A 26,379-nucleotide genomic window follows, 5' to 3' on the forward strand; every position below is an offset into this window, starting at 1 on the left:
AGGAGCGATTGGCAAGATCATCGAGCTTGCTATGCATATCAGAGCACCGTTGAGCTAGGAGAGCAACGTCATCAGCCAGTTCGAAGTAATTTAGGTGTTCCATGGTAATGGGCTGCCACAGCAATCCACGATTTGGTTCACGGTCAATCGCACCTACCAGGATCTCGTCGATTACGATGAGGAACAGTTGCGATGATAGTATACATCCTTGCCTCACTCCAGCAACGGACAAAACACCGTTGTGCAGTACTCTGCACGAAAATGCCCTGTACTGTGCTTCAATGAGGCCGATGATTTTCTCAGGGACACCCTTGCGCCTGAGGGCTTCCCACATGTTTTCGTGGTTGAGACGGTAGAAAGCTTTTTGAAGTGGCAAACCAAGCTATAGGTAGTTGAAGCTCAGAATCAGAAAGAAAAAGATGTGTTAATGCTGGCTTAGCATTTGGAATGCGTTTGTTTTGTTATCCAAAAGTCCTGCATATGAAACATTTGCCAAAGACAAAAACCTTCGCGAGCACATTGTTGTGAAACACGAATAATGGATGGAAACCCATGCCGTTGCAGTTTCGGAGGTATTTTTGTGGCAAGTGCTTTGTTTGGCGCAGCAGGTTTCGAAAGGCTTCTTGTCCACGAATGCATTGCACCTGTGCGTAGTTTTACACAGAAGAAAAACATCTCGCTAGTTAAAACATGAATTTAATACACAAGGAATTTTCTCAAAATAAACACAACAAATTCTAAAAATTCAATTGCTAGTATATTTTGTAGTTTTGTACTACATAACAATACAAAAGTTCTTTAATAACAAGAAGTACCTTTCCCTGATTTGATTGTTATTACAGTTGATCACATTGAACATGGCAGATTTTTCTACTAATTAATATTAACTTTTAAATGTATTAACATAGGAACCCATTCATGTTTTCTAAAAAGCTATTGGAACAATACTGGGACAATATGACATGGCTTAAAGTGTTAATTATTCGAGTTGAGATTGTACTTAAATATATGAGGGTATGAAGGATATATGAGCGTTTCAACGGTGACATTACGCTTTAAGAGTTACCAGTACACTTTTTGGGCAAAAATCGAATACTTGTTTAGGACTGAACCCACAAACACATTTGGCTTGTTAGGGAATATGCCGACCTTTTCATATTTATCTATTAATCTACTTTCAACACTGAATCGAAATTCTGGAACAACATTTGAAAAGGGCCCAAGAGGTCTTGTGTCTTTTTTCGAAAACACTCCGTAGGGCCTAACAGCAGCCCGTGATCGATGTTTTCTCTATCTGATAACGGTCTTAGTTTGTGTGAATAAGGTGATGGGGGCTCAGGCGCGACGTGTGAAGTCATTGTTTACCAATGCTTGTATGCCCTTTTCAAATGTGGCTCCAGAATTATAACTTTAATCATGTTTTAGCTTATGCCTATGAACTTTTTCTCTAAATGCATTTGAAGTTAAAATAAATATTACTTTTGTATCATTGCTTAGCCCTACTTTCTCTAGGAACGAGCAGTCATTCAATCAATTGAGCAGCTCACATAAAAAAAAAATCTCGCGTTTACCCAACAAACATCATTTCGCTGTATAAGTGTGAATGGAACAAATCACTCTTTAGCAAACTTTAGCTTAAGAAACTGCTATTCAGCTAGTTCTGTTACTTGGATAGTAGGATACGGGCCAAGGCGTAACTACAATGATTGATTTCTCTTCATCGATTTTCTTTTTTCTTGATAGCTTGGCCAACAATTTGTTAGTTGTTTTTGTTGTCTATGTTTGCCTGTCTGTTTGATTGTCACATAATACCGGAAGAAGATTTTCTGGAGAAACTAATTCGGCTGATACAAGGTTTTTGCCTTACCTTGTATGCCGCACTAATTAGAGGTAATTTTCAATTATGCTTTTTATTTACAAAAGCTTTACATTACTTGAAAATTATCCCTTTAGCATTTGTAAAGTAGTAAATGCTTTGCAGCACAAAACATTCTGCTTCGTTCGACATAAGTGAACTGAAAATTCGATCGAGTCAAACAAGATGTTTAAATATTGTTTTCATTTTGGACAAATTTTTGACCCTGTTTGTACTGGGATCTTATAGAACGCTGATTGTTCCGGTGACCCTTTACGCTCACTGTTGGCCCTTTACACGCGCTGTTGGCCAAAATTCAACAAAATTATCTGAAGGTGAAGAGACCAAAAACGAGTGTTCCTTGATAAACAAGTTTTTGTCATCATGTACCAGGTACTGATAGCTTTAGTGCCATTCCTTTTTTCGTTTAGCTTTGTGTTCATCATACCATCCTGATGTTTTTGGATTCTCGAAATGTCCACGCTTTCTCTGACCGGTATCTTCGTATTTGCGATCTCTATTGCTCCAGTCGTGTCTGCTTGGTCCACTGGCAGAAAATCTGTGCTGCTGTTTGCTCCAATCGCGTTTCTGCTGTTTGCTCTGATATGGTTCATTCATTCTCGAGCTAGACGGTTTGTTGTGGCCAGGGTCATGCTTCGGTATTTCCGACTGAGTTGGTAGCTTAAATAGATTCACAAATATGACGTATGAGACGTCGGAAACAGGTTGTTCCAAAAAAAACAGTGTTATTTGTGTTATTTGATGGAAATTAAATTTCGCTTGCGAAAAAGATAAAAGGCTTGAACTGTGTGCAAACGTTCGATTCGTTAAAGCTAATATTCGCCATATATTCGCCATATGTACTAGTTGCCGCAATCAAACGTAATAAAATACATAGTCTGCTCCTTCAAAGTGAACACAAGGCAACATACTTTGAAAGTCTCTTGAATAAATACAAAGCAACATACTTGACGATAAAGATTATTGTACTTTTGTTAATGTGCACTGAATGAAACAAATCAATAAACTTACTGTTCCGCTAAAGCTTTCACTACCAAGGCCGCCTTTTCTACCGCTATATCCTTCTTTCATCGGTATGGAAGAACGACGATTATCACTCTCGTTTCCCTTATCCCGGTCCTGTTTGGAAATAAAGTGCGAGACAGAAATATACATCAATCTCCAATGTACGGTGACGTCATCAAGAAATCGCTCTCTTTCTCTCCTATGAAAGATTAGATAACAACAGGACCAATATCTGTCAAATTTGAAAGGTACTGGTCCTGTTGTTTTAAAACTCTCTGGAAGAGATAAAGAGATAGAATTTCGCCGTGAGGTGCAGGTGGTCTATAATCAATACGCTGCAGTTTTCGTGAATAAAAGCAGAGTAGGTGTGTGAATGATAAAGCACAGTAGATCCGTGACAGTTGCCGCGAGCTGACGTGTTTTCAACTGCTTGATAGATTTTTTTTGGCGTTCAACTTTTTCGTAATTCCGTTGTCACCAAACCACGCAGCACTAAAATGTGTAATACCTACTCATAAGTGCATAATTACCAGACCCCACCAAAAATATGTAAGAGTTACATACTAACAAAATCAGCTATTTTCTATACAAGAATAGCAATTTCTCTACAAAAATCGCTTAAGGCAAACATTTTACGCTGTGTAGTGTAAATAAATAAAATACGGGATTGGTGGTCTAGTGGCTACCGGTTCTGATTCGTATGCAGAAAATCCTAGGTTCAATCCCTGGCTAGTCCCATTCCTCCTACTTTGTATCTTTCTATATACTTTCTTCTTCCTCTCTACATATACAACTCATGTACAATGTTCGTTCATAGCCATTGCTTAAAACCAGAAACGGGGTCACAAAAATCCGTTTCTCTTGCTTCAAACTTTCACTGTACAGTATCTATCCGATAACGCATAAGAGTTATACAATCATGCGAACTGTACCGCACATCTTCAGAATAATTTAACACACAATTCTATCGCCTGGCATCCACGCACCAATGTGTGAGCTCTCAGCCAACCATATCCTACACACTTAGAAATTCTGAAATTTCCACGAAACGGAATCACCAAAAAACGTAATCGTTTTCAAGACTGAATAACAAATTGGACTCAATTTTACGCGCATCATGTAAGTGCTGGTTGGTTGCGTTAGATGTCAACAAATCCGTTTCACTATAAACGTAGAATCAGTATCACGTTCATCAGCCCCCTTCTAACTCGGTGAAATAGCCGAGAGGTAGGAGATGTGGCTCACGATCAGTAAATCCGGTGTTCGAATCCCATGCATGACAGTATTTTACTTTTCTATGTTTTATCTGTCAAATCGGTTGTAGCGATTGCTAGATAGCGAAAAAATAAGTTTTATTTTGGAGTGTGTTGAAAGACGTAAATTTACATGTTATAACCTCTAAATTTATGTTTTTGAAGATGCTCGTATATGTCAGGTTCAGGACACTTAAAATTACATGATATTTTCTAGGTGTGTACCAACACTCCGACATCCGCATGAATTTGTGCAGACGCAGAGGTATATTCGGTTTGATGTGGATACAAATGATTGCAATCATCACTTCCTTCCCCTTCCCCACATTGACCTGCCACTTGATGTGGCAGGCGCCATTGTCGCCAAAAATAGAAGATCACCCACGCTCACACAATGAAGATGCCTGTTAATCCCCGGCAGGTATCTCATTGGTTCCATGTGTGAGTGTAGCTGGTCTGGCGATACTGGAGTAGCATCTCCGAGCAGGCACAGAGAACAGACATCCAGGCTAGAACAAATCTCAATCAGAAAGTTGTGTAAGGATTTGCATCTTCACTTGAGTAAGGTTGCAAACCAATATACGATGACAACACTAACGCCACCAAACACCATATTGCCACAGTCAGTGGTGAATTGAAACATTTCAAGTGGTGAATTTAATTAGTATGAAAAATTAACCGATTGCAGCGCCACGGTATTGCCACTTGTGTTGCCGATTCCAAATGACCGTTAAATTCCTTACACAGCTTCGGAACTGGACTTGGATGTCTGTTCTCTGTGGAGCAGGTAATCAAGCTCAAGCTCAAGCTGTAGTGTAAATAAATAAAATATTAACTTACCGTTTCGCTAAACCGATCACTACCAAAGCTGGTTTGTCCACCACCACTACCTTCCTGTATCACCGTTTCGAAAGGTCGACGATTATCACTTTCGGTGACCTTCCTGCGGACCTGTTTGAAAATAAAAACCAAACGAAAACAATAACAAAGCTACGTAGCAGTTTTTGTAGAGAAATGTTGCAATAGGTTGCATTCCCTAAAAATTTCAACTCAATTGGACTACGGAAGTAAATGGTTTGTCATTTGGTTGGGAGCAATACTAAATGTACGAAAGAATGCTAATGCATACGGACATAATAAAACACTCGTTAACTAACCATTTCGCTATAGCTGTAACCACTAGAGCTGGCTTTGTCGCTGCTACTAGCTCCCGGTTTCTCCGCTCCAAACGGTGGACGGTTATCTCTCTCGTTGCCCTTATTCCAGCCCTGTACGAAAGGATTGAGAAAAAAAAGTTATACTCACATTTCATATGAATAATGTGGAAAAATTATACTGAAGTAATTGTTCAAAAAACATTTCTATTTTTAATAGTACTAAAAAAGCAATATCTCAAATAAATTTTATGCAAACCATATTTATCAATATGCATTTTTTTACTGTATAGTGTGAATAAATAATATATTAACTTACCGTTTCGCTAAACCGATCACTAGCAAAGCTGGCCTGTCCAACGCCACTACCCTCCTGTTTAACCGCTTCGAATGATTGACGGTTATCACCCTCGTTGCCCTTTTTGCGGTCCTATTTGATAAAAAAATGCGAGACAAAAACATGTAATAACCTGAGACGTAAAAACTATGCAGCAGTTTTTGTGAATAAAAGACAAAGCCAGTAGCTAACATTCCCTGAGAATTTCAACTCTACAGACTAAAGAAATTCATTGTGCAAACAGTTTGAAATTTGTATGAAATAAATTCAAATATAAAAGAAAAAAAAGTAGTACGTAGATACATAATGAAATAATCATTAACTAACCATTCCGCCATAGATGTGACTACTAGAACTGGCTATGCCACTGCTACTAGCCCCAGGTTTCTCCGTTCCAAATGGTTGACGGATATCTCTCTCGTTGCCCTTTCTCCAGTCCTGTTCGAAGAAATACGAAAAATAAAATAAAAACAAACAATGACACTCACCATTACATATTAGTACGGAAGCAGCTGATTTAAAAACATACATTGCTATCTTCAACATGTACTAAAATAGATTTTTTTAAACAATCGATTTTAAGCAATTTATATAAACATGCATTTTTTACTGTGTAGTGTAAATAAAATGAAATATGTAATAACTTACCGTTTCGATAAACCGGTCACTACTAAAGCTGGCCTGTAAGCCGCCGCTACTTTCCTGTTTAATCGCATCGAATGATAGACGGTTATCACTCTCGTGGCCCTCCTTTTGGCCCTGTTTGAAAAACAAATGACATGGGAAAATTTCAAAAACATACAACTGTTTATGTGAATTATAGTAGACATGCCCAATAGGTTACATTTCCTTAAAATTTTAACTCAATGCTGCTACGGAAACCCATTGTGCAAACGGTTCGAAATTTGTATGTTAAAAATACCTATTAAATGTATGAAAGAAAGTTTATTAAAACCAATGAAAGTGATAAAATGTGTTTATTTTAAAAGCCAGTCCGAATTTGCATTTCAAATACGTGCTAATGGGTCGCCAAATAAAAATCAAAAATGGGTCGCAAGCTCAAAAAGTTTAAGAACCCCTGCTCTACAGTAATTTCTCTAAAAAATCGATTGTATATGGTCTTCTTCTTCTTGGTTCTGTTGGTCCTGGCTGTTGCTGACAGAGACCGAGTGTATTGTATATGGTAGCATGTCAAAATTTTCGAAAATAAATAATTAAAGGCCCCTGAAATAATCATCAACAGTTACTTACTTTCTCGCCAAACCTGTCACTACCAAGGCTGGTTTGACCACTACCACTGCCTCCCGGTTTAACCACCTCAAATGAGCGACGTTTATCACTCTCGTTGCCCTTTGTCCGGTCCTGTTCAAAAAGATAACAAAACAGAAAGACGAAATTAAAACACTGAAGCACCTTAACAAGTTCATTGATTATTGTGCAGGTAGTAGGGTAACCAATATAATTTGGACCCCCATATATTTTGGACCCCCTGTGTCCTATTATCACAACTTACACAGGTTTAATGATGAGATGACGGAAATTTTTAGAATCATTCGCTAAATAATATCGCTCTGCACGGACAGCAATCATTTCCTCACTGGAAATATCCCTATTTGCCTTGAAATTATTTTTTGCCAATCTCGTCATCCTTGCGAGTTTCGCATCATGTTTACAATAAGAGATTACGGTGCTGAGGAAACTTGCACATGTAAACAAAAACGTTTATCATTCTAGCGCATTAAGGCCTCTTAGCGTGTCATCGCAAAATGGCTTCTTCAAAATCATTGACAGAAATCAACTTTACACAACATTGCACCAATACATATTTGTAAAAAATCTACACTTATCTTCTTCTATAAAATAATCAATTTCACGCGAGATATTCGGCATAAAAATGAATTCACACTACTTCAAATACAAGCCTCTTTCCAAGTAATCACGATTACTAAGCATTATTTCACTCGAAAGTAGAAATTTTTAACGATTTGTTTCGACCGCACTAAAGATGTGGTTGGCGGTGTTTACCACCCACCGCAGTACCAACGACGACGACGGCAGCGCGGTGATGTCTTTTGGCGCGCACAATCATCGATCATTGCACGCAGTGATGTCGATCCTGCTGGCCAAAACATCAATGAAATTGATCGAAATCAATTAAAAAATCCAGTCAAACACATTGGTTATGCGTCATAAAATCAAAAATAATTTGTGGGGTGATTATTTTTTAACTTTTTTGCCACAATTGTTAGTGAAATAAGCAAAGCATTATAATTTACGATATCTTCACCAAGCGGTCCGCCAGCACTGCTGTTGCAGCAAACATAAACAGTGGGAGAGCGTACCAAAATAATTCGATCATTTCTAGCTTGTTACATAAAACATCTAACATTTTTCGTGACATTTGGATTTATGTTTCCTTGTTATTCATTGAAGTAGAGTAGTTTACTGCTTGAGTTGCTTTCAAATGATTCATATTCTCGAAATGTTTACATTGGAGGAACCGAGACAAAGAGGTGCTATTTTTGTTTGTTTGTTTATGGAATTGGTATAGAAAGGCTACACAACTACTATCGTGCTTGATGACTGTTTGGAATAAGAATCATATAAGAAGAGCAAATTCAGCATGACCATGCTGAGGGTGACGGGTTCGATTCCCGGTCGGTCCAGGATCTTTTCGTAAAGGAAATTTCCTTGACTTCCTTGGGCATAGAGTATCTTCGTACCTGCCACACGATATACACATGCAAAATGGTCATTGGCAGAGGAAGCTCTCAGTTAATAACTGTGGAAGTGCTCATAGAACACTAAGCTGAGAAGCAGGCTTTGTCCCAGTGAGGACGTTACGCCAAGAAGAGGAGGAAGAAGAGCAAAATTTGAGCTGACACGCTAAGGGGCCTTAAATTCGCAAAGTTCGTCTAATCAGCCTTTGTCAATCAAGTAATTAGGATGTGATCCAGCATATTCAAGCGGCAAATTCTTCCAAAATAGTTTAAAACGAGTTTAAACACCGGGTGTCCAAAATATATACTGAAGAAGGTCCAAAATATATTGGGGTGTCCAAAACAGTGAAAACTAATGCTTCAAAAAATCAGTTATTTTCATCAAATTTTCTGTCAGAAATGACCTTGTGGGTATTTTTAACGGACAGTGGAGGCTTTTACGAACATACATATCATTATGTGTAAATACCCTCTGAGTCTGTTTGATTTTGAATTAAATTCAAACCAATGTCCTCTGGGGGTCCAAAATTCAACCGTTACCCTATTAGTAAACCATTAACTTACCCTTTCGCCAAAGCTATAACTACCACGACTGGCTTTACCACCGCCTCTTCCGCGTCTTCCGCCTCGTTTTTCCGCTCCAAATGATCGACGGTTAGCACTTTCGTTGCCCTTTTGCGGATCCTGTTTGAAATAACGTTAAGTATATCAAATACTTCAGATTCATTGTTGCGCTTTTTCAAAAGTTCGTTTAAGGCGAAACTGGAAGCATTTCCTCACTTTTCGGTTTTGGATTTTTTATTAAATAACGAAGCAATATTTTCAAAATCGGTTTTCGTGCTCATGTAGAGTATGGATCATGGTATCTTCTGATATTTTTTTGTAGTGGAAAATGTTTTTCGTTTTTGCAGAAACCATTTTTGAACGAAATTTCACAAAAAAATGGTTTCTGCAAAAATGTTAAACATTTCACACCTTAAAAAATTCAGAAGATACCTTGATCCATACTCTACATGTGCACGAAAACCGATTTTGAAAATATTGCTTCGTTATTTAATAAAAAATCAAAAACCGAAGAAATGAGAAAATGCTTCCAGTTTCGCCTTAAAGGCTCATTCGCCGTGAACAACTAACCGTACAGAACTGAAAGTCTAGTCAAATAATTAACTTACCGTTTCGCCAAGCCTGGCACTAGTAAAGCTGGTTTGGCTGCCTTCCTGTTTCACTGCTTGAAATGGTGGACGATTGTCACTCTCCGTGCCCTTTTCGCGGTCCTGTAAAATTTGAGATGAAAAAATAAATTCGTAGACGTAAAACAAGTCGTCCAGTTCACACTCTGAAACGCCAAACGGAAAGAAAAACCCTAATTAATCCATCTAGCGGTAATGGCGCCTATTCCGTGCCTTCGAAAACAAATTTCGGGTCTCCAGTTAGCCTAGTGGTTAAGGCTATGGATCGCCAATCCGGAGACGACGGGCTCGATTCCCGTTCTGGTCGGGAAAATTTTCTCGACTCCCTGGGCATAGCGTATCATTGTACTTGCCACACAATATACAAATTCATGCAATGACAGGCAAAGAAAGCCCTTCAATTGATAACTGTGGAAGTGCTCAAAAGAACACTAAGTTGAAGAGAGGCAGGCCAAGTTCCAATGCGAACGTCGAGCCATACAGAAGAAGAAGAAGAAGAAACAAATTTCAACAAAACTCAAGTGACATGTTGAGATGAATATCGCATTTTCATACGAACAAAAACATATTTCATGGCACCAGAAAGCATATCGGCTATCTGGCTTGCGATATGTCAGCCTCAAACTCTTAAGATAAAGTCGCTGTCTTGAAGTCGCTGTGTATATGCTGCACAGCCCTACACCGTTGGGGATGTGAGACGTGTCAAAGATAAACATAACACATGCTTGGTAACGTCAGTCCAGCCCTTGGCCCCTGTATGGGGCAGCAGGGACTAAAGTCCTGGGGCCTGACGCACCCCCCCGCTTGCGAGTCAGCCGCGTAGTCGCCGGCTAAGAATATTTTTTTTTTTTTTTTAATTTCTTTGTATTTGTGAATTTTAACTTATTGCTAATTCTTCACACAGGCTAAGAATAGGACTACTAACCCCAATTCAAGGTGTCAAGCGACCCGTGCTGAGGAATGAGTGATCGAGGGGGTGAAAAAGATGCTCGATCTTTAACGGAGCCTGTGGGGTACCTGGGCACCCCCCACAGTAAGCTGTCCCTTACCGCGTTAATGCAGGGCTCTGGCGTGGTGGACATTCTTTCCCGTGCTACTCGTGGGATTTAATCATGAAGTCAAATAAAAATCAGAATCTAGGTGGAAATAGTGGTGGGATCAACCCCTTCGCAAGAAGCGGGTTGATGAGATCTCCGACAAGGAGAAGTGAGGAGATAGGCGCTGGGAGTTGCGTACGCAGCTCAAGCGTGGGTGCTCCAGTCCACTTCCCGGCAAGCCAGCCGGTGGAGGTTATGGACGGAGCGTGGTTGTTGAGGGCCGTCAACCGAGGATCCAAAGGACGGTCCGCAATAGAGGTGGCTGAGCAGCAGCTTGGCAAAATCATCGACTTTGCGTCCACTAAGTCGAACATAAGCAAGGACCTGAAAACGGCCTTGCTTCGACTTAGGGCGTCAATCGACGATGCCAAGCAGGAGCACGCGGCACTCGCGTTGCTGACTGCTGCAGCAGCGGAGCCTGCAAATGAGAAAGTGCCGAAGTTCACCCAAACGGAGGCCTTCTCCTTCGCAGGAAGTCCGAATAAGGCGGAAGCGACTGCTCGCGACAAACGGGGCAAGCAATCGCAGAAGCGGGCGAGGCAACCGTCAGGCGAGGAGCTGTCTGGCGGTGCCCGCAAGGCCAGGCGAATCATTACCCCGAAAGTCGGTAATAATGCCGGAAGATCGGACCCCAGCCAGGGTTCCCGGAAAGCTGGGAAGGGTGGGCCTGAAAAGGCTGGCCCGTCCCGGAACGATGGGAACAAGGGGTTGCGACCGCTAGTGGGCCCTCAACAGCCACAGAGTAGGGCGATCCAAGGGGAGGACCCCCCTTGGACGAAGGTAGAGCGGAAGAGGAAGAAGAAGGCGAATCCGCAGGTAGTAGCGCAGGACGCCAAGCCAAGGCGTAGGAGGGCAGGTGCCAAGCGCGAGAAAGGCGACGCTATCGTCATCAAGACGGAACAGTCCAAGTACTCGGACGTCTTGAAGATGATGCGAAGCGAAGCCAAGCTTGAGGGTCTTGGAGCCGACGTACGCAGTATTAGACGTACTCGTACGGGCGAGATGATCCTGGAGCTGAAGCGCCAGAAGGAGCACAAGGGCGCCGCCTATAAGAGGCTGGCAGAAGAGGTCCTTGGTGAGGGTGTGCAGGTGAGGGCTCTGACACATGAGGCGACTCTGAAGGTCAAGGACATCGATGAGATCACCGAAGTGGAAGAGCTCGTCACGGCACTGCGGCAACAGTGCGATGTGCAGGTGGCCGCCGCAGCCGTTAAGCTACGGAAAGGGGCAGCAGGGACACAGATAGCTTTGGTTCAGCTACCTGTGGCGGACGTCAAAAAGTCCGTTAAAGTAGGGAGCATAAAGGTGGGTTGGTGTGTATGTCACCTGACATTCCACGAGCCACCAGAGGTTTGCTTCAGGTGTCTGGAACCAGGACACAAGTCGTGGGACTGCAAAGGCCCCGACAGGCGCAAACTGTGCAGGCGATGCGGCGCTGAAGGTCATAAGGCCCAAAGCTGCACGAGTCCGCCCATCTGCATGATCTGTACCGGGAAATCCTCGAACAACAGACATCCGATGGGTGGCCCAAGGTGCCCGGCCTTCAAGAAAGCCGCAGTGAACAACAAATCACAGTGCAGGTAACGCAGCTGAACCTGAACCACTGTGATGCGGCTCAGCAACTGCTTTGTCAGGCAGTTTCTGAGTGGGAGACGGATATCGCCATCATATCGGACCCATACCGAGTACCCGCCGGCAACGGCAACTGGGTCGCGGATGGGACCAGAAAAATGGCGGCGATATGGACGACGGGTAAATACCCCGTTCAGGAGTTGGTGTCTACTACCTATGAGGGCTTCGTGGTCGCCAAAGTAAACGGGGTCTTCTTCTGTAGCTGTTATGCGCCTCCGCGGTGGCCGATCGAGCAGTTCACGCAAATGCTGGACCGCTTAACGACCGTGCTAACAGGGCGAAGGCCGGTGGTAATAGCAGGCGACTTTAATGCCTGGGCCGTGGAATGGGGAAGCCGTTTCACGAACCAGCGGGGTCAGATCCTGCTAGAAACACTGGCCATCTTAGATGTCGACTTGGCTAATGTCGGTACCAAGAGTACCTTTAGTCGAAACGGAGCGGAGTCAATTATTGACGTGACCTTTTGTAGTCCTGGCCTAACAAGTAGTTCGAACTGGAGAGTAGATGATGGCTACACTCACAGCGACCACCTGGCGGTTCGCTACAGTATCGACTACAATAACAGCAGACAGCGGATAGAAGAAGAGGCGGCTAGGCCAAGGCCAAGCCCTCGCAGGTGGAAGACATCATACTTCGACGAAGGGGTATTTAGGGAGGCGCTCCGCCGTGAGCGAAACTTAATCGGTTTAGACGGCGACGAGCTGGTAGCGGTGCTCTCACGTGCGTGTGATGCGACCATGCCTAGGCGAGTCCACCCTAGAAATGGGAGGCCACCGGCTTACTGGTGGACCGACGCGATTGCGGACCTGCGCCGCGCCTGCCTACGGGCTAGGCGGCGGATGCAGCGAGCACGATCAGAGGAAGAGCGAAACGAACGGCGGGTGGTGTTCGCCGCTACAAAAGCCGCGCTTAAGACCGAGATAAGAGCAAGCAAAAAGGCCTGCTTTGAGGGTCTCTGTCAGAGTGCCAATACGAACCCGTGGGGTGACGCCTACAGGATCGTTATGGCCAAGACGAGAGGTGTGATGGCTCCTACAGAGCAATCTCCAGAGATGTTGGAGGGGATCATTGGAGGACTTTTTCCGCGTCATGATCCTAGTCCTTGGCCTCCTTTCGTAGGACAGCCGGGGGCTGGGGCTGGCGATGAGGAGAGGGTCACCGATGTGGAACTTGCGGGGATAGCTAAGTCCCTTAGCGTAGGTAAGGCCCCAGGTCCGGACGGAGTTCCGAACCTAGCCTTAAAAGTAGCTATTGCAGAGGCTCCCGAGATGTTCAGGTCTGCTATGCAGAAATGCCTGGACGAGGGAGTTTTCCCAGAAGCTTGGAAGAGGCAGAGCCTGGTACTATTGCCAAAGGCGGGGAAACCACCCGGAGACCCGTCGGCATATAGACCAATATGCTTGATTGACACGGCGGGGAAGGTGCTCGAAAAGATCATCCTCAATAGAATGTTGCGGTTCACCGAGGGCGAAAATGGTCTTTCGAGTAACCAGTACGGCTTCCGGAAGGGGAGGTCCACCGTAGACGCTATCTTGTCGGTTACAAAAACCGCCGAGAAAGCACTCGAGCCTAAGAGGAGGGGAATTCGCTTTTGCGCGGTAGTGACTCTGGATGTAAGGAATGCGTTCAATAGCGCCAGCTGGTCTGCTATTGCCGATGCGCTCTTGCGTCTGGGGATACCGGAGTACCTGTACAAGATTCTCGGAAGTTACTTTCAGAATCGTGTACTAGTCTACGACACGGAGGTGGGTCGGAAGTGCTTTCACATAACCTCAGGAGTCCCGCAAGGTTCCATCCTGGGTCCGGTGTTATGGAATGTCATGTACGACGAGGTGTTGAGGTTAGAGTATCCAGTGGGAGTGGTGATTGTCGGATTTGCCGACAACATTACGCTCGAAGTCTACGGTGAAACGATCGAGGAGGTAAAGTTGACTACCAACCACTCGATCAAGGTTGTGGAGGCGTGGATGCGGTCCAGGAAACTGGAGCTGGCTCACCACAAGACAGAGGTGACGGTTGTTAACAACCTGAAGTCGGAGCAGCAGACGGAGATCAGTGTAGGAGACTGTACTATCCTGTCAAAGCGCTCCGTCAAACACTTGGGCGTGATGATCGACGATAAGCTTACCTTCGGTAGCCACGTCGATTATGCCTGTAAAAGAGCCTCCACAGCTATTGCGGCACTGTCCCGGATGATGTCCAATAGCTCTGCGGTGTACGCCAGTAAGCGCAAGCTTCTGGCTAGTGTTGCTACATCCAAACTTAGGTATGGCGGCCCGGCGTGGGGCACCGCGCTAAGTACTAAATGCTACCGACGGAAGCTGGAAAGTACTTACAGGCTGATGTGCCTGAGGGTTGCGAGCGCGTACCGTACCGTGTCACACGACGCTCTCTGCGTCATTACTGGTATGGTGCCTATCAGCATTCTTATCAGTGAGGACATGGAGTGCTTCGAAATGCGCGGCACAAGAGGCATACGCAGGACTGTCAGGATGGCCTCTATGGTCAAATGGCAGCGCGCGTGGGACAGTTCCACCAAAGGAAGGTGGACCTATAGGTTGATACCGAGGGTAGATAGTTGGATTAATAGGCGCCATGGGGAAGTCACATTCCACCTGACACAGGTCCTTACAGGTCATGGTTGCTTCCGACAGTATCTACACCGTTTCGGGCATGCGGATTCTCCCGAATGCCCAGTGTGCAATGGTTCAGAGGAAACGGCGGAACACGTTTTGTTCGTGTGCCCGCGTTTTCGCACAATGCGTGACCGCATGCTTGCCACATGCGGGGAGGACACAACTCCGGACAACTTGGTCCAGAGGATGTGTAGGGATGAGTTTGGCTGGAACGCCGTTTCAACGGCTATTACCCACATCGTCTGGGAGCTACAGAGGAGGTGGCGCGTGGACTCGGAGAATGGCTAGTCCAGATGCAGTACAAGAGGTGGTCCAGGGGTTCGGAGTCGGCTTCGTAGGTCATACCGGTGCCCTGCGGTCGAGATCGACCCTTACAACGATTAACTGGCCGCGGAGAGGAAGTCCCGGTAGCGGTGCTGTCGTGGCGTCGGTCTACTGGGTTGGATCCAAGCCCGCGGTTGGAAAGGGGTCCCCGGCAAGGGTCGGGGCAGGTGGAGACCCTGCCGTCAGCAACCTACGGATGCATCTGATAGGGCCTGAAGGGTAGTGATACCCTTCCTTTGCGGGCAGGTCAGATCGGGTTGCATGTGGGCATCAGTTCTTGATGTCCGCTCAGCAGTAGGGCGCGGGCGGGGTTGACTCTGCCCGCCTTCCGAGGACAAAGGGAGTGGCGAGGACCACTCGGGAAACTGGCTAAGCGCCAGCATGCTACCGTGATGGACTCTCCAAAGCGAGTCATCGATGTTCGTTGCTGCAGGCTACGCAGCTAACCTTGTGGGTGCGATGTGCACTAGCCCCTCTCTGAAGCAATACCTTCTTGGTGGTTCCGGAGAGACGTAGGGTTTGGCGACCATAGGAATGGTTTAGTGGGTACGAGGAGAGAGTAGTCCTGGATTTTACTTTTGTTGTAGAAGACGGCCTGTCAGACCTACACTACCCTAACCTTCTGTTAGGGTGTCTGTTGAGCAGATTATCCCCCTATGGTTTAGAAGGAAAAAAAAAAGGCCCTTTATGGCTCGTGTCATCAACACATACATGCTACAAGCATCGTGTCCGATTGTCCATCGGACTCGGCCTCTTTCATGTTTCAGCCATCGACCAGAGTGGACGTACCTCAAAGGTGAGTAGCGGCACTTTGTGCTGCAGCGGTTTCCGCGGGGGTCATCGGCCAAATTGCACATTGGCGATCCTTTCAGGTTATCTGCCCACTTAGGGCAGCTAAAAGGAAAAGAACCTGCTGATGACCTCGGAAATCGTGTTTTTTTAGCAAAATTTTAAGCAAAGCAATGCTACCAGCATGAGTTTGTTTCTAGAACAATCATTCCAACATGCGGTCTGATGAGTAGAGACTAAAGACACTATATGCAAAGACACGAAATGTTCCAATTGGAATTCCAAATTTTCTGTCAATGTCATTCCAATCGAGCAGGAGACCTGTCAAACGTGCTTTAAAGCATTGCTCGTCGGCATCATCGTCATGATTGGATGATCATCATCGACAACAACAATCATCACACTTCGTATCTTTGCTTATAGTATCTTTAGTAGAGACTACCATCTTTAAAATGGAGTAGCCAACAAAAATAGAAAAAAAGAAACCTAACCTTCTTATAGGATGCGCTGAGACAGCCATCGATGGTTGAGGTTATGGGCACTTGGAAATGCAAATCGTCAATGATTCAATGAGCTGGGACTGCCATTAATCCCGGCTTATTGGAAGATGAATGTTGAGAAACCATCGGATACATTGTTGCAGTCGTGAAAAGAAAAAAACTCATTCAGGGATGATCGGATTTTTGATAGCGTTGACGAAAGTCCGCATAGCACTCATTGGCAATATTAAATTGGCTTAACTTGCGTTGACGGGAGTCCGCAATGTAATTGAAGACCGAAAAACGGTAGCCCTTGTAGGCCGTGATGTAATTATAGAATGGGCATAGGGTTGCATTGGTTACGATCCATGATTCAACGCCCTGAATCTACCCTAGATTTTACGCGGTAAAAACAAGATAATTTATCAGCTTGTCTATATCGATGCATTTCAGATACTCGTTATGTCTGCAAACGGAACGTATGTTCGGGCACCAGCCGCGTACGTAGATGAGGATGGATCCGAGTTATATGTAGTCGAGTCTGAATATGCGGACGATGTGAACTCATGTCTACTGGGCGCAAACGAGATAGTAGAGACAACTGAACCATTCGATTCCGACGTTGAAGCAGAAGATCAACTCACTGAGGAGATCTGTGAGATATAAGATGTACTGCATAAAGCTGTGGAAAGGAGATTGATCACAGCAGGCGATATAGCGCATTTGAATGTGATGCGAACTGTCAAGCAGACAACGTTAGCATCCCTGCTTGCATAGCAACAGCTCCAGGCGTCACCCAACCGCGTTCACTCTTGCCACTTGCGAACCGACGTCAGCCTGGGTAAGTTGTGTGTGCTGCACGTGAGGGGTGATTCCTTCCTAGTGAAATACGAAACTCCACATTGGCGAATTCCTGCCAGTTTTTTCGTTCAATTGAGGAACCCAAGTAACCACTAAGCCGTAAAAATTGGCACCAAGTTGGTTCTATATCCACATGAAGAGCAATGTTAACAGAGCTCATTAGAACTACATCCTATAATAGATCTGCTTAAAAGCCAATTTTGGCGAAATATTCGGCTGATATACGGCCAGCTTCAATCTGCGTACCGAGTCTCTGGTGAAAGAGTTGTCAAAAATGGGTCAAGAAAAAAGAAAAAAAAGTTATTTACTTTCTTTATATTTTTCTCCGAATGTTTTCCATCGAAGTCTACTTTTCTTCGATTTTACGGCCTGATCCAGATTCGATCTGATGTCCTCGGGGTTGTTAGTCTTAAGTGGATGTCGTCACGTTTCTCATCTGCTCCATCGATGCACCAAGAGATCGGTTTGCTCAGCACCGTATTTAAGGAAAAGAAGGCAACAAGTTGGGACAGCATTGATGTTTCGATCCGAATGTTCCGGATGATCCGATGTTCGGATCTGAAATCGGGCACAATGTGGCCGCATTGGAAATGTATAAAATGGTTTTATGGAGGGTGGAGAGATCTGCAGGAGATGCAGCTATAGGGAAGTTTGGGAGGTTGACGAGGTTCCGTAACAAGAGGAATAAAAATGGGGCCCATCGATTAGTTTTAGTGTTCGTCTGTAGGAAAAACGATTGAAACTCCACAGGTAAACATCCGACGAGACATCCGATGCATTTATATCATAATCGAGGAAGCAGCTATACATTTTCTGTTTCCATTTAATGCTTGAAGTGTCCGACGACAAGCTTCCACCGCCCTATCGATCGTACGAAATTTCCGAGGAGATTTTATTGTTTTGCTTCGGTTCACTTTTGTTTTGCTTGAAATCAGCTTTGATTGATGTAAACGTCATGCACGCCAAGCCTTTTAACAGCACTATCAGGCTTCTTATTCGGCTGATAGACACTGGGTTTACAAGCACTGTAGCATAGCGTCATATACTAATATACGGCTCATTTTAGTGCTTACTATTTATAATGCCTGAGAGCATTTGAAAATTTCCTACTGAGCCTATTGACACGAAAAAGCTGCTGTATGACCTTTAGACCGCTTACGCTAGTGCTTAGTGGTTACTTGGGAAATGGAACCTATATTTTTGCTGGGAGGAATCACCCTTCAATGTGCATGCATTAGTGAACAAGTGAGGGAAACACAAAACCCATATGTGAAAAGTGGAAGTTCGGTGTGATATTTTTCGGGGACGTAGCTCCCGCTGGAGCATGCCTGCGGAAAACTGTTAGGGCATGGGCAATTATAAAGAAAGGGGGAGTGTGAAAGTGCAACAAAAGAACAAATTCCAGCAGCGCTAGAGTGATCGAATTGTTTTGTTTTGTGCTTACAGCGTGTTGTTTGTCGTGGAGGAAGACTCCCGGCAATGTCCGCTTACGAAAAGCTAGGTTAGAAAGATCCCGTTGTTTTGCTTCGCGCAAATGTCGGATCGGAAGCTTACAGCGTGTTGTTTGTCGTGGGGGAAGACTCCTGGCAATGTCCGCTTACGAAAAGCTAGGTTAGAAAGATCCTGTTGTTTTGCTTCGCGCAAATGTCGGATCGGAAGCTTACAGCGTGTTGTTTGTCGTGGGGGAAGACTCCCGGCAATGTCCGCTTACGAAAAGCTAGGTTAGAAAGATCCTGTTGTTTTGCTTCGCGCAAATGTCGGATCGGAAGCTTACAGCGTGTTGTTTGTCGTGGAGGAAGACTCCCGGCAATGTCCGCTTACGAAAAGCTAGGTTAGAAAGATCCTGTTGTTTTGCTTCGCGCAAATGTCGGATCGGAAGCTTACAGCGTGTTGTTTGTCGTGGGGGAAGACTCCCGGCAATGTCCGCTTACGAAAAGCTAGGTTAGAAAGATCCCGTTGTTTTGCTTCGCGCAAATGTCGGATCGGAAGCTTACAGCGTGTTGTTCGTGGAGGAAGACTCCCGGCAATGTCCGCTTACGAAAAGCTAGGTTAGAAAGATCCCGTTGTTTTGCTTCGCGCAAATATCGGATCGGAAGCTTACAGCGTGTTGTTTGTCGTGGAGGAAGACTCCCGGTAATGTCCGCTTACGAAAAGCTAGGTTAGAAAGATCCCGTTGTTTTGCTTCGAGCAAATGTCGGATCGGAAGCTTACAGCGTGTTGTTTGTCGTGAAGAGAGAGTCCCGGCAATTTCCGCTGACGAAAAGCTAGATTGGAAAGATCCCGTTGTTTTGCTTCGCGCAAATATCGGATTGGAAGTTTGCATCGTGTTGTTTGTCATAGCAGATAAACATTGGCAATGTACGCAAAAAAAAAAATATAAGAAAAATCACGTAGTTTTGATTCGTGCAAATGTGGTATCGAATGGTTACAATATATTATTTATCAAAGAGTGTCGTCAATGTTGGCTGGCCAGAAGAAGGATTATGTTAATGCAGTTTGTTTTCTGTGACTAGTGTTCCAATGAACGGCAAGGCAATAAACTTTATCTATAATGTATTTTATCAGATATATCGAATTTAAACGACGGAGCAATGGGATAAATTTGGGTATAAAATTAAATAAAAAGACTCAAAGAACAAGATTTTTTTTTCTGGATCACCCAGTACCAAAACGGTAATTTCTTTTAAATACTACAAGTATAGAGGCTTGCATTACCAACATAACTAACGAAATGAGATACAATTTGTAAGCATTGCCCTCAAAATTATTTCGCGAGCAAGGACGGCTGTATCGAGTGACCCCGAACGAGAGAAAGAGTGAGAGAGAGATGATGACGTCACTGTGCAAGCTCCTACTGCTCGTCGGAAAATATCATTCCCACAATTAAGCACTAAAATGTTCGAGCTATTTTGAAAAAAAAAATAGCGGCAGCACTGTCAGAATGGTACCTCACAATGAAACTGTATTCGGTAGCTTCATGGCAGCAATTGCAACGTATGCGATGATCTAATATAACAGTAACTTATTGTCCGTTGTGATGATTTATAGATTCCGACGCAAATGATTAGGCTCATTTTCAGCGTAGGTGCGTTATAAATGTTTGCTTACAATGCAAAACTATCACCAAATGTGTACCTAGCAACACAGCGTAAAATATTCACCAGGACGCGGTCTGGTTTTATACCTGTGGGCCCACGCAACTAATTTTTGCGCAGAAGTTTAAACAGGTGGAATCTCCGCAATATGTTAAATCGTTATAAGTAAACACTCCAAATTGAGATACGGAAATTCTTTTTTTTTTGTTAAAAATGTGTAAAACTTCTTTAGAGTAGAAGAAGGATGTGAGATATAAGATGTACTGCATAAAGCTGTGGAAAGGAGATTGATCACAGCAGGCGATATAGCGCATTTGAATGTGATGCGAACTGTCAAGCAGACAACGTTAGCATCCCTGCTTGCATAGCAACAGCTCCAGGCGTCACCCAACCGCGTTCACTCTTGCCACTTGCGAACCGACGTCAGCCTGGGTAAGTTGTGTGTGCTGCACGTGAGGGGTGATTCCTTCCTAGTGAAATACGAAACTCCACAAGATCGAATGGTCGACAGATGACCCGGCGGCCACCAACACGGAAGGAAATCGGAAGGATGCTCAACCAGGGACGGAAAACGTTGATGAGAGACTCAACCGTTTGGAGAGATTGCTGATTGAGTTTACTGACTCCCGCAAAAATCCGGTAAGGAACGAACCGGTTGACCAAAGCGAGATCGGATGGGGTTTCTCCAAGGATTCCGGATCCCAAGGTGTTGGGTATTCTTCTATTCGAACGGACTCAATTCCTCCGTTCCCAAAGAACGTGCCGGCGAACAAGCTTTGGGAAGCCTGGAAAGAGTTCTTGGAGAACTTCGAGATTGCGGTGTCGCTGTCTAATCCACTCGATCCAATTCGCCGTGCCAAGCTTCTTTTCCTAACCATGGGAAGAGAGCTGCAAGGGATTGTGCGCGCTGCGAAGCTGCGCCCAAATCTTAATGAGCCAACATGCTACTCGACATTCGTCAAGAACATCGACACACATCTGAAGTCCATGACGGACACCTCGGCTGAACATGAGGCGTTTACCTCCATGAAGCAGGAAAAAGGCGAATCGGCAGTAATGTTTCATTCGAGGCTCATGGAGAAAGTTCGATTGTGTGGGTATTTGTTGGATGACCAAGAGCGCTTCGTAAGAGCGCAACTGTTGAAGGGTTTGGCCAACCGAGAGCTGGCCAAATTATCCCGAACGTTTGGATACGATACGACTTTTATTGTTCAGTCGGCGACCCGAGACGAATCCTTTGACGATAATTTCAAGCCGGTGCCCCGGATGTGCTTGCCGTTGCTCGGGGAAAATCAGGACCAACCCCACCACCAACGAAACGTCCTCGAATGCAAAACTCCAGCTCGCAATCTTCACGCGCTAACGGAAGTTTTCGCCAAGGAAGACGATTCCGGTGCTCCAGATGTAACAGGATGACCCATAATGGCGATACGTGTCCAGCCCTAGGCAGGAAATGTCGTACCTGCGGAATGGAGGGTCATTTCGCCGCTGTCTGCCGGGACAACAGGAAGATTCACAGCATTCAGAAATGGGAGGAAAGACCGTCCAACTCAACTGAACAGGTATGAAGGAATTGGTGAGAAACATCTAGAGAAATAAAGTTTCGCTTTTGAATTGGTCTTTCTTTTCGCAAGAACAAAATGTTTCATTTTAAGGACTGCATATCCCCTTTTCAGGAAGTCAATGCCATTTCCCTGGATGATGTGTTGGTCAACTGCCGGGTGGAAAAGTCTACACCGATTAGTCTCTTGATTGACTCCGGGGCTCCCACTGTTGGATGAAATAAAAATCAAGCTGCATGGGGCCAGATACTTCACAAAGCTTGATTTAAGTAATGCCTATTACCACCTGGAGTTAAGCAAGGAGTCTCGCGACCTGACGACGTTCTTAGCCGAGAGCGGCATGTATCGTTTTACCCGACTGATGTTCGGTGTAAACTGCGCTCCGGAGATCTTCCAGAGAGAAATCTGCCGTATTCTCGAAGGCGAAGAAAATATCATCGTTTACATTGACGATGTGCTTATCTTCGCTGATTCACTTGAGCAACTTCGAAAGATCACCTGTCGTGTATTGGAAGTCTTGCGGAAGAACAACTTGACGCTTAACAAGGCGAAATGTGAGTTTGAGAAAACTCATGTAAAGTTCCTCGGACATGAGCTAGACCAGAACGGCTTCCACGTCGATGAGGCGAAAGTTAGAGATATCGAAAATTTCCGCTCACCCACTACTGGATCTGAACTGCGTAGTTTTTTGGGATTGGCTACGTACATTAGCCCATACATCGACAACTTCGCCAACATCACGCACCCGCTCTGGGCAGTGTCTTCAAGCAGGACGTGGACATGGGGACCGCAACAACAAAAGGCATTCGAGGAAATCAAACACAAAATCACTCACTGCACTACCACCTTGGGGTATTTCTCGGAACAAGACAGAACCATATTATACACCGACGCGTCACCCGACGCCCTCGGTGCGGTGCTGGTACAGCAGAAGGATGGGAACTCGCCAAGAATTATTAGCTTTGCCTCGAAGGCATTAACGTCCACTGAAAAGAAGTATGCCCAAAACCAGCGTGAGGCGCTCGGGGCGGTCTGGGCCATCGAACATTTTTCCTTCTTTTTGCTTGGAAGGCGTTTCACACTGAGGACCGACGCAGAAGGGATTACTTTCATCCTCAATCGTACGCGCGAGGACTCGAAACGAGCGCTAACCCGGGCTGATGGATGGGCGCTTCGCCTTAGCCCCTACAACTACGATGTAGAGTTTGTTAGAGGGCGTGACAACATTACCGACCCTTCGTCTAGACTTTACGTCGGGACCGATGAACCATTCGACGAGCAAAAGAGCCCCTGGGAGATAGCCTGCATCGACTCAAACAAGGATGGTTTCTTGACGGAGAATGAAATAAGGGAGGCAACTCAGAACGATCCAACACTTCAGAGAGTATGCGTATCTTTGGAATCTGGCGAGTGGACAGCAGACCTCAGTAAGTTTCAAGCCGTTGCCGATGAACTTTCCTTGAACACAGAGAACAGACATCCAAGTCCATTTCCGAAACTGTGTAAGGAATTTAACGGCCATTTGAAATCGGCAACACAAGTGGCAATAGCGTGGCGCTGCAATCGGTTAATTTCCCATACTAATCTAATTCACCACTTGAAATGTTTCAATTCACCACTGACTGTGGCAATATGGTGTTTGGTGGCGTTAGTATTGTCATCGTGTATTGGTTTGCAGCCTTACTCAAGTAAAGATTCAAATCCTTACACAACTTTCCGAATGAAATTTGTTCTAGCCTGGATGTCTGTTCTCTGTGCCTTGAAGGATGGCTTGCTGGTTAGAAATGGATGCGCGGTAATTCCGGAGAAGTTGAGGCCCATTGCTCATGTGTACATAAATGTGACAGCGAGCCTCCCACCAAATTGTCTCCCAGCTCTTCAAAATCGCAGTGTGCTGCGCTGCTAGGAGGCTCACGAAAATCTGGTGGGTGCGAGCTAAGCACATAGCTCCCGGGGAGCTCGTCTCATGCGCTGCGTGAGCTGTTGGTATCTAAGGTGAAAAACACCTTCTTGGTAACGAAGAACATCAACAACTTTTTTCCGTACACAACACAAGTGTCTGGTTGGTCTATGCGATACGACTAGGGACTCTCAATGCAAAGGTTAAGGTTTCAAATCTTGTTCGTTTAGGAAGTTTTTGTCGTGAAATTTTCTAATTTAATCCAGAGTTGATGTACACGTGCTATAGTCCCATGTACGGGAGCCACATGGCCAGCGAGCTCCCAGGAGCTCTGTACATTTTGAGACTGAAAGTTGTGTGCCTCATTTTTCTCAAGATGTGTCTCATGAGCTTCGTCTCATGCGCTGATTAAATTAGAAAATTTCACGACAAAAACTTCCTAAACGAACGAGAATTGATACCTTAACCTTTGCATTGAGAGTCCCTAGTCGTATCGTATAGACCAACCAGACACTTGTGTTATGTACGGAAAAAAGTAGTTGAGGTTCTTCGTTACCAAGAAGTTGTTTTTCACCTTAGATACCAACAGTTCACGCAGCGCATGAGACGAGCTCCCAGGGAGCTAGGCGCTTAGCTCGCACCCACCAGATTTTTGTGAGCCTCCTAGCAGCGCAGCACACTGAGATTTTGAAGAGCTGGGAGACAATTTGGTAGGAGGCTCGCTGTCACATTTATGTACACATGAGCAATGGGAAACTCTGATTTAATCAGCGCATGAGACGCAGCTCATGAGACGCATCTTGAGAAAAATGAGGCGCACAACTTTCAGTCTCAAAATGTACTGTGCTCCTGGGAGCTTGCTTGCAATGTGGCTCCCGTACATGGGACTACAGCACGTGTACATCAACTCTGGTTGAGGGATCGAACTCTGGAGCTGGCTCATGATGGCCACCCTATGGTAGCCAAATTGAAAAGCATCCTGAGGGAACGTGTGTGGTGGCCTGGAATAACATCGGATGCCGAGAAATGGGTACAATCCTGCAGGACATGTGCCGTCAATGGAAAACCCGAGAAACCCACCCCTATGAGGCGGGTATTCGCACCTCAATCTGTTTGGGAGACGATTGCCCTAGATTTCAACGGGCCATACGCCAAGCACGGTGGCATATCTATTTTGGTGATTGTGGATTATCGGTCCAGATATCTTATTGCACGCCCGGTCAAATCCACAAGCTTTGACCACACTAAGCGTGTACTTGAAGATATTTTCATTAGGAAAGGCTTTCCGGCGTCAATGCGTTCCGATAACGGTCCACCGTTTAACAGCGCAGAATATAAGCAGTATTGTGCACAAAGGGGGATACAGACCGTGTTTTCCACCCCCCTATTTCCTCAACAGAATGGGATGGTGGAAAATTATATGAAGCTCATCAACCGAGCGATGGCCTCTGCTACCGACAATGGAACTAAGTTCACGGACGAGCTGCAGGCCGCTGTAAACGCACACAATGCGGCTGCCCATTCAGTAACTGGCATCCCACCGGAAGAAGTATTGATGGGCCGGAAGATCAAGCGACGTTTACCCCTCTTGGACTATCAAAAGGCTGATTTCAACGATGACACTCTGGATGCGAAGGATAGGAAAGCAAAGCTACTCGGTAAGGAAAGAGAAGATGCACGTCGGGGAGCCCGTGAATGTCGTGTAAAACCGGGCGATACTGTGATTATCGAACGCCACAGCAGAATGAAAGGAGAACCCAGATTTGACCCTCAGAAGTACACGGTGCTTAAGGAAACTAACGGAAATCTTACCTTGAGCAGCGAGGGACAAATCGTGAAAAGGCACGTTACTCAAACGAAGAAAGTTGGAAACTGGCGTAACGAGGACGATGACGGAAGCTCCGTTGATACACCAGAAAAAGAGGTCCAGCGACCGGTGAGGCAGAAGAAACAGCCGGCATATTTGCAAAAATACGTCAGAAGTGTAGGTCATGATGCATAAAATTCGTTTTTCTCCTTTTTCCCCTATATTAAATAAAATGTTTTCCTTTAAACGGCCGAATAAAAGAACAAGAAATATATGACAGGCAGCAACAGCAACAACTGAACCTAAAATAATAAGAAGAAAACATGTATCAAAAACCTTGAGTTCCAACTAAAACTTCGAATCCCTATTTGGAATCCTCCTGCTTTACAGTCCTGGAAACTGCTAATTCTGTGGGATTTTCTTATCGTCAGGAGCGCTACCTAATGGTATACGACGGTGTAATACGAACCAGCTTCCTCACCAAGACTATCTGTATCTATTTATTTTATAGGCCTTGACAGCGCCGCAGTGCTGCCGCCTGGCGGGAGTCGTATGGCAAACGTGAGAAAAAACGAGACAAAACACGTTTGTTTATACTTCTTCACGCACACGATGACAGATACAAATGGGATTTCCCATTGGAGTGAGTGCATTTTTGCTGC

At 44.9% G+C, this 26,379-nt stretch overlaps 1 protein-coding gene across 1 annotated transcript in view; it reads right to left on the reverse strand.

Moving 5' to 3' along the window:
* Window positions 1-735: 735 nt before the first annotated feature.
* The window catches only part of LOC115260568 (uncharacterized), a 33,585-nt gene continuing 7,941 nt past the window's right edge, over window positions 736-26,379 (reverse strand). The window contains exons 8-17 of the mRNA XM_029861504.2: window positions 9,518-9,619; window positions 8,910-9,029; window positions 6,877-6,987; window positions 6,274-6,384; window positions 5,953-6,063; window positions 5,608-5,718; window positions 5,292-5,402; window positions 4,975-5,085; window positions 2,888-2,995; window positions 736-2,536 (exon numbers count right to left, since the gene is read on the reverse strand). Coding sequence (XP_029717364.2) covers window positions 2,261-2,536; window positions 2,888-2,995; window positions 4,975-5,085; window positions 5,292-5,402; window positions 5,608-5,718; window positions 5,953-6,063; window positions 6,274-6,384; window positions 6,877-6,987; window positions 8,910-9,029; window positions 9,518-9,619 — 1,272 coding nt within the window. The 3' untranslated portion in view covers window positions 736-2,260. The remainder of the gene's footprint in view (window positions 2,537-2,887; window positions 2,996-4,974; window positions 5,086-5,291; window positions 5,403-5,607; window positions 5,719-5,952; window positions 6,064-6,273; window positions 6,385-6,876; window positions 6,988-8,909; window positions 9,030-9,517; window positions 9,620-26,379) is intronic.

This window comes from Aedes albopictus, chromosome 1 (genome assembly GCF_035046485.1).
Source record: "Aedes albopictus strain Foshan chromosome 1, AalbF5, whole genome shotgun sequence".
Classification (NCBI taxonomy): domain Eukaryota; kingdom Metazoa; phylum Arthropoda; class Insecta; order Diptera; family Culicidae; genus Aedes; species Aedes albopictus.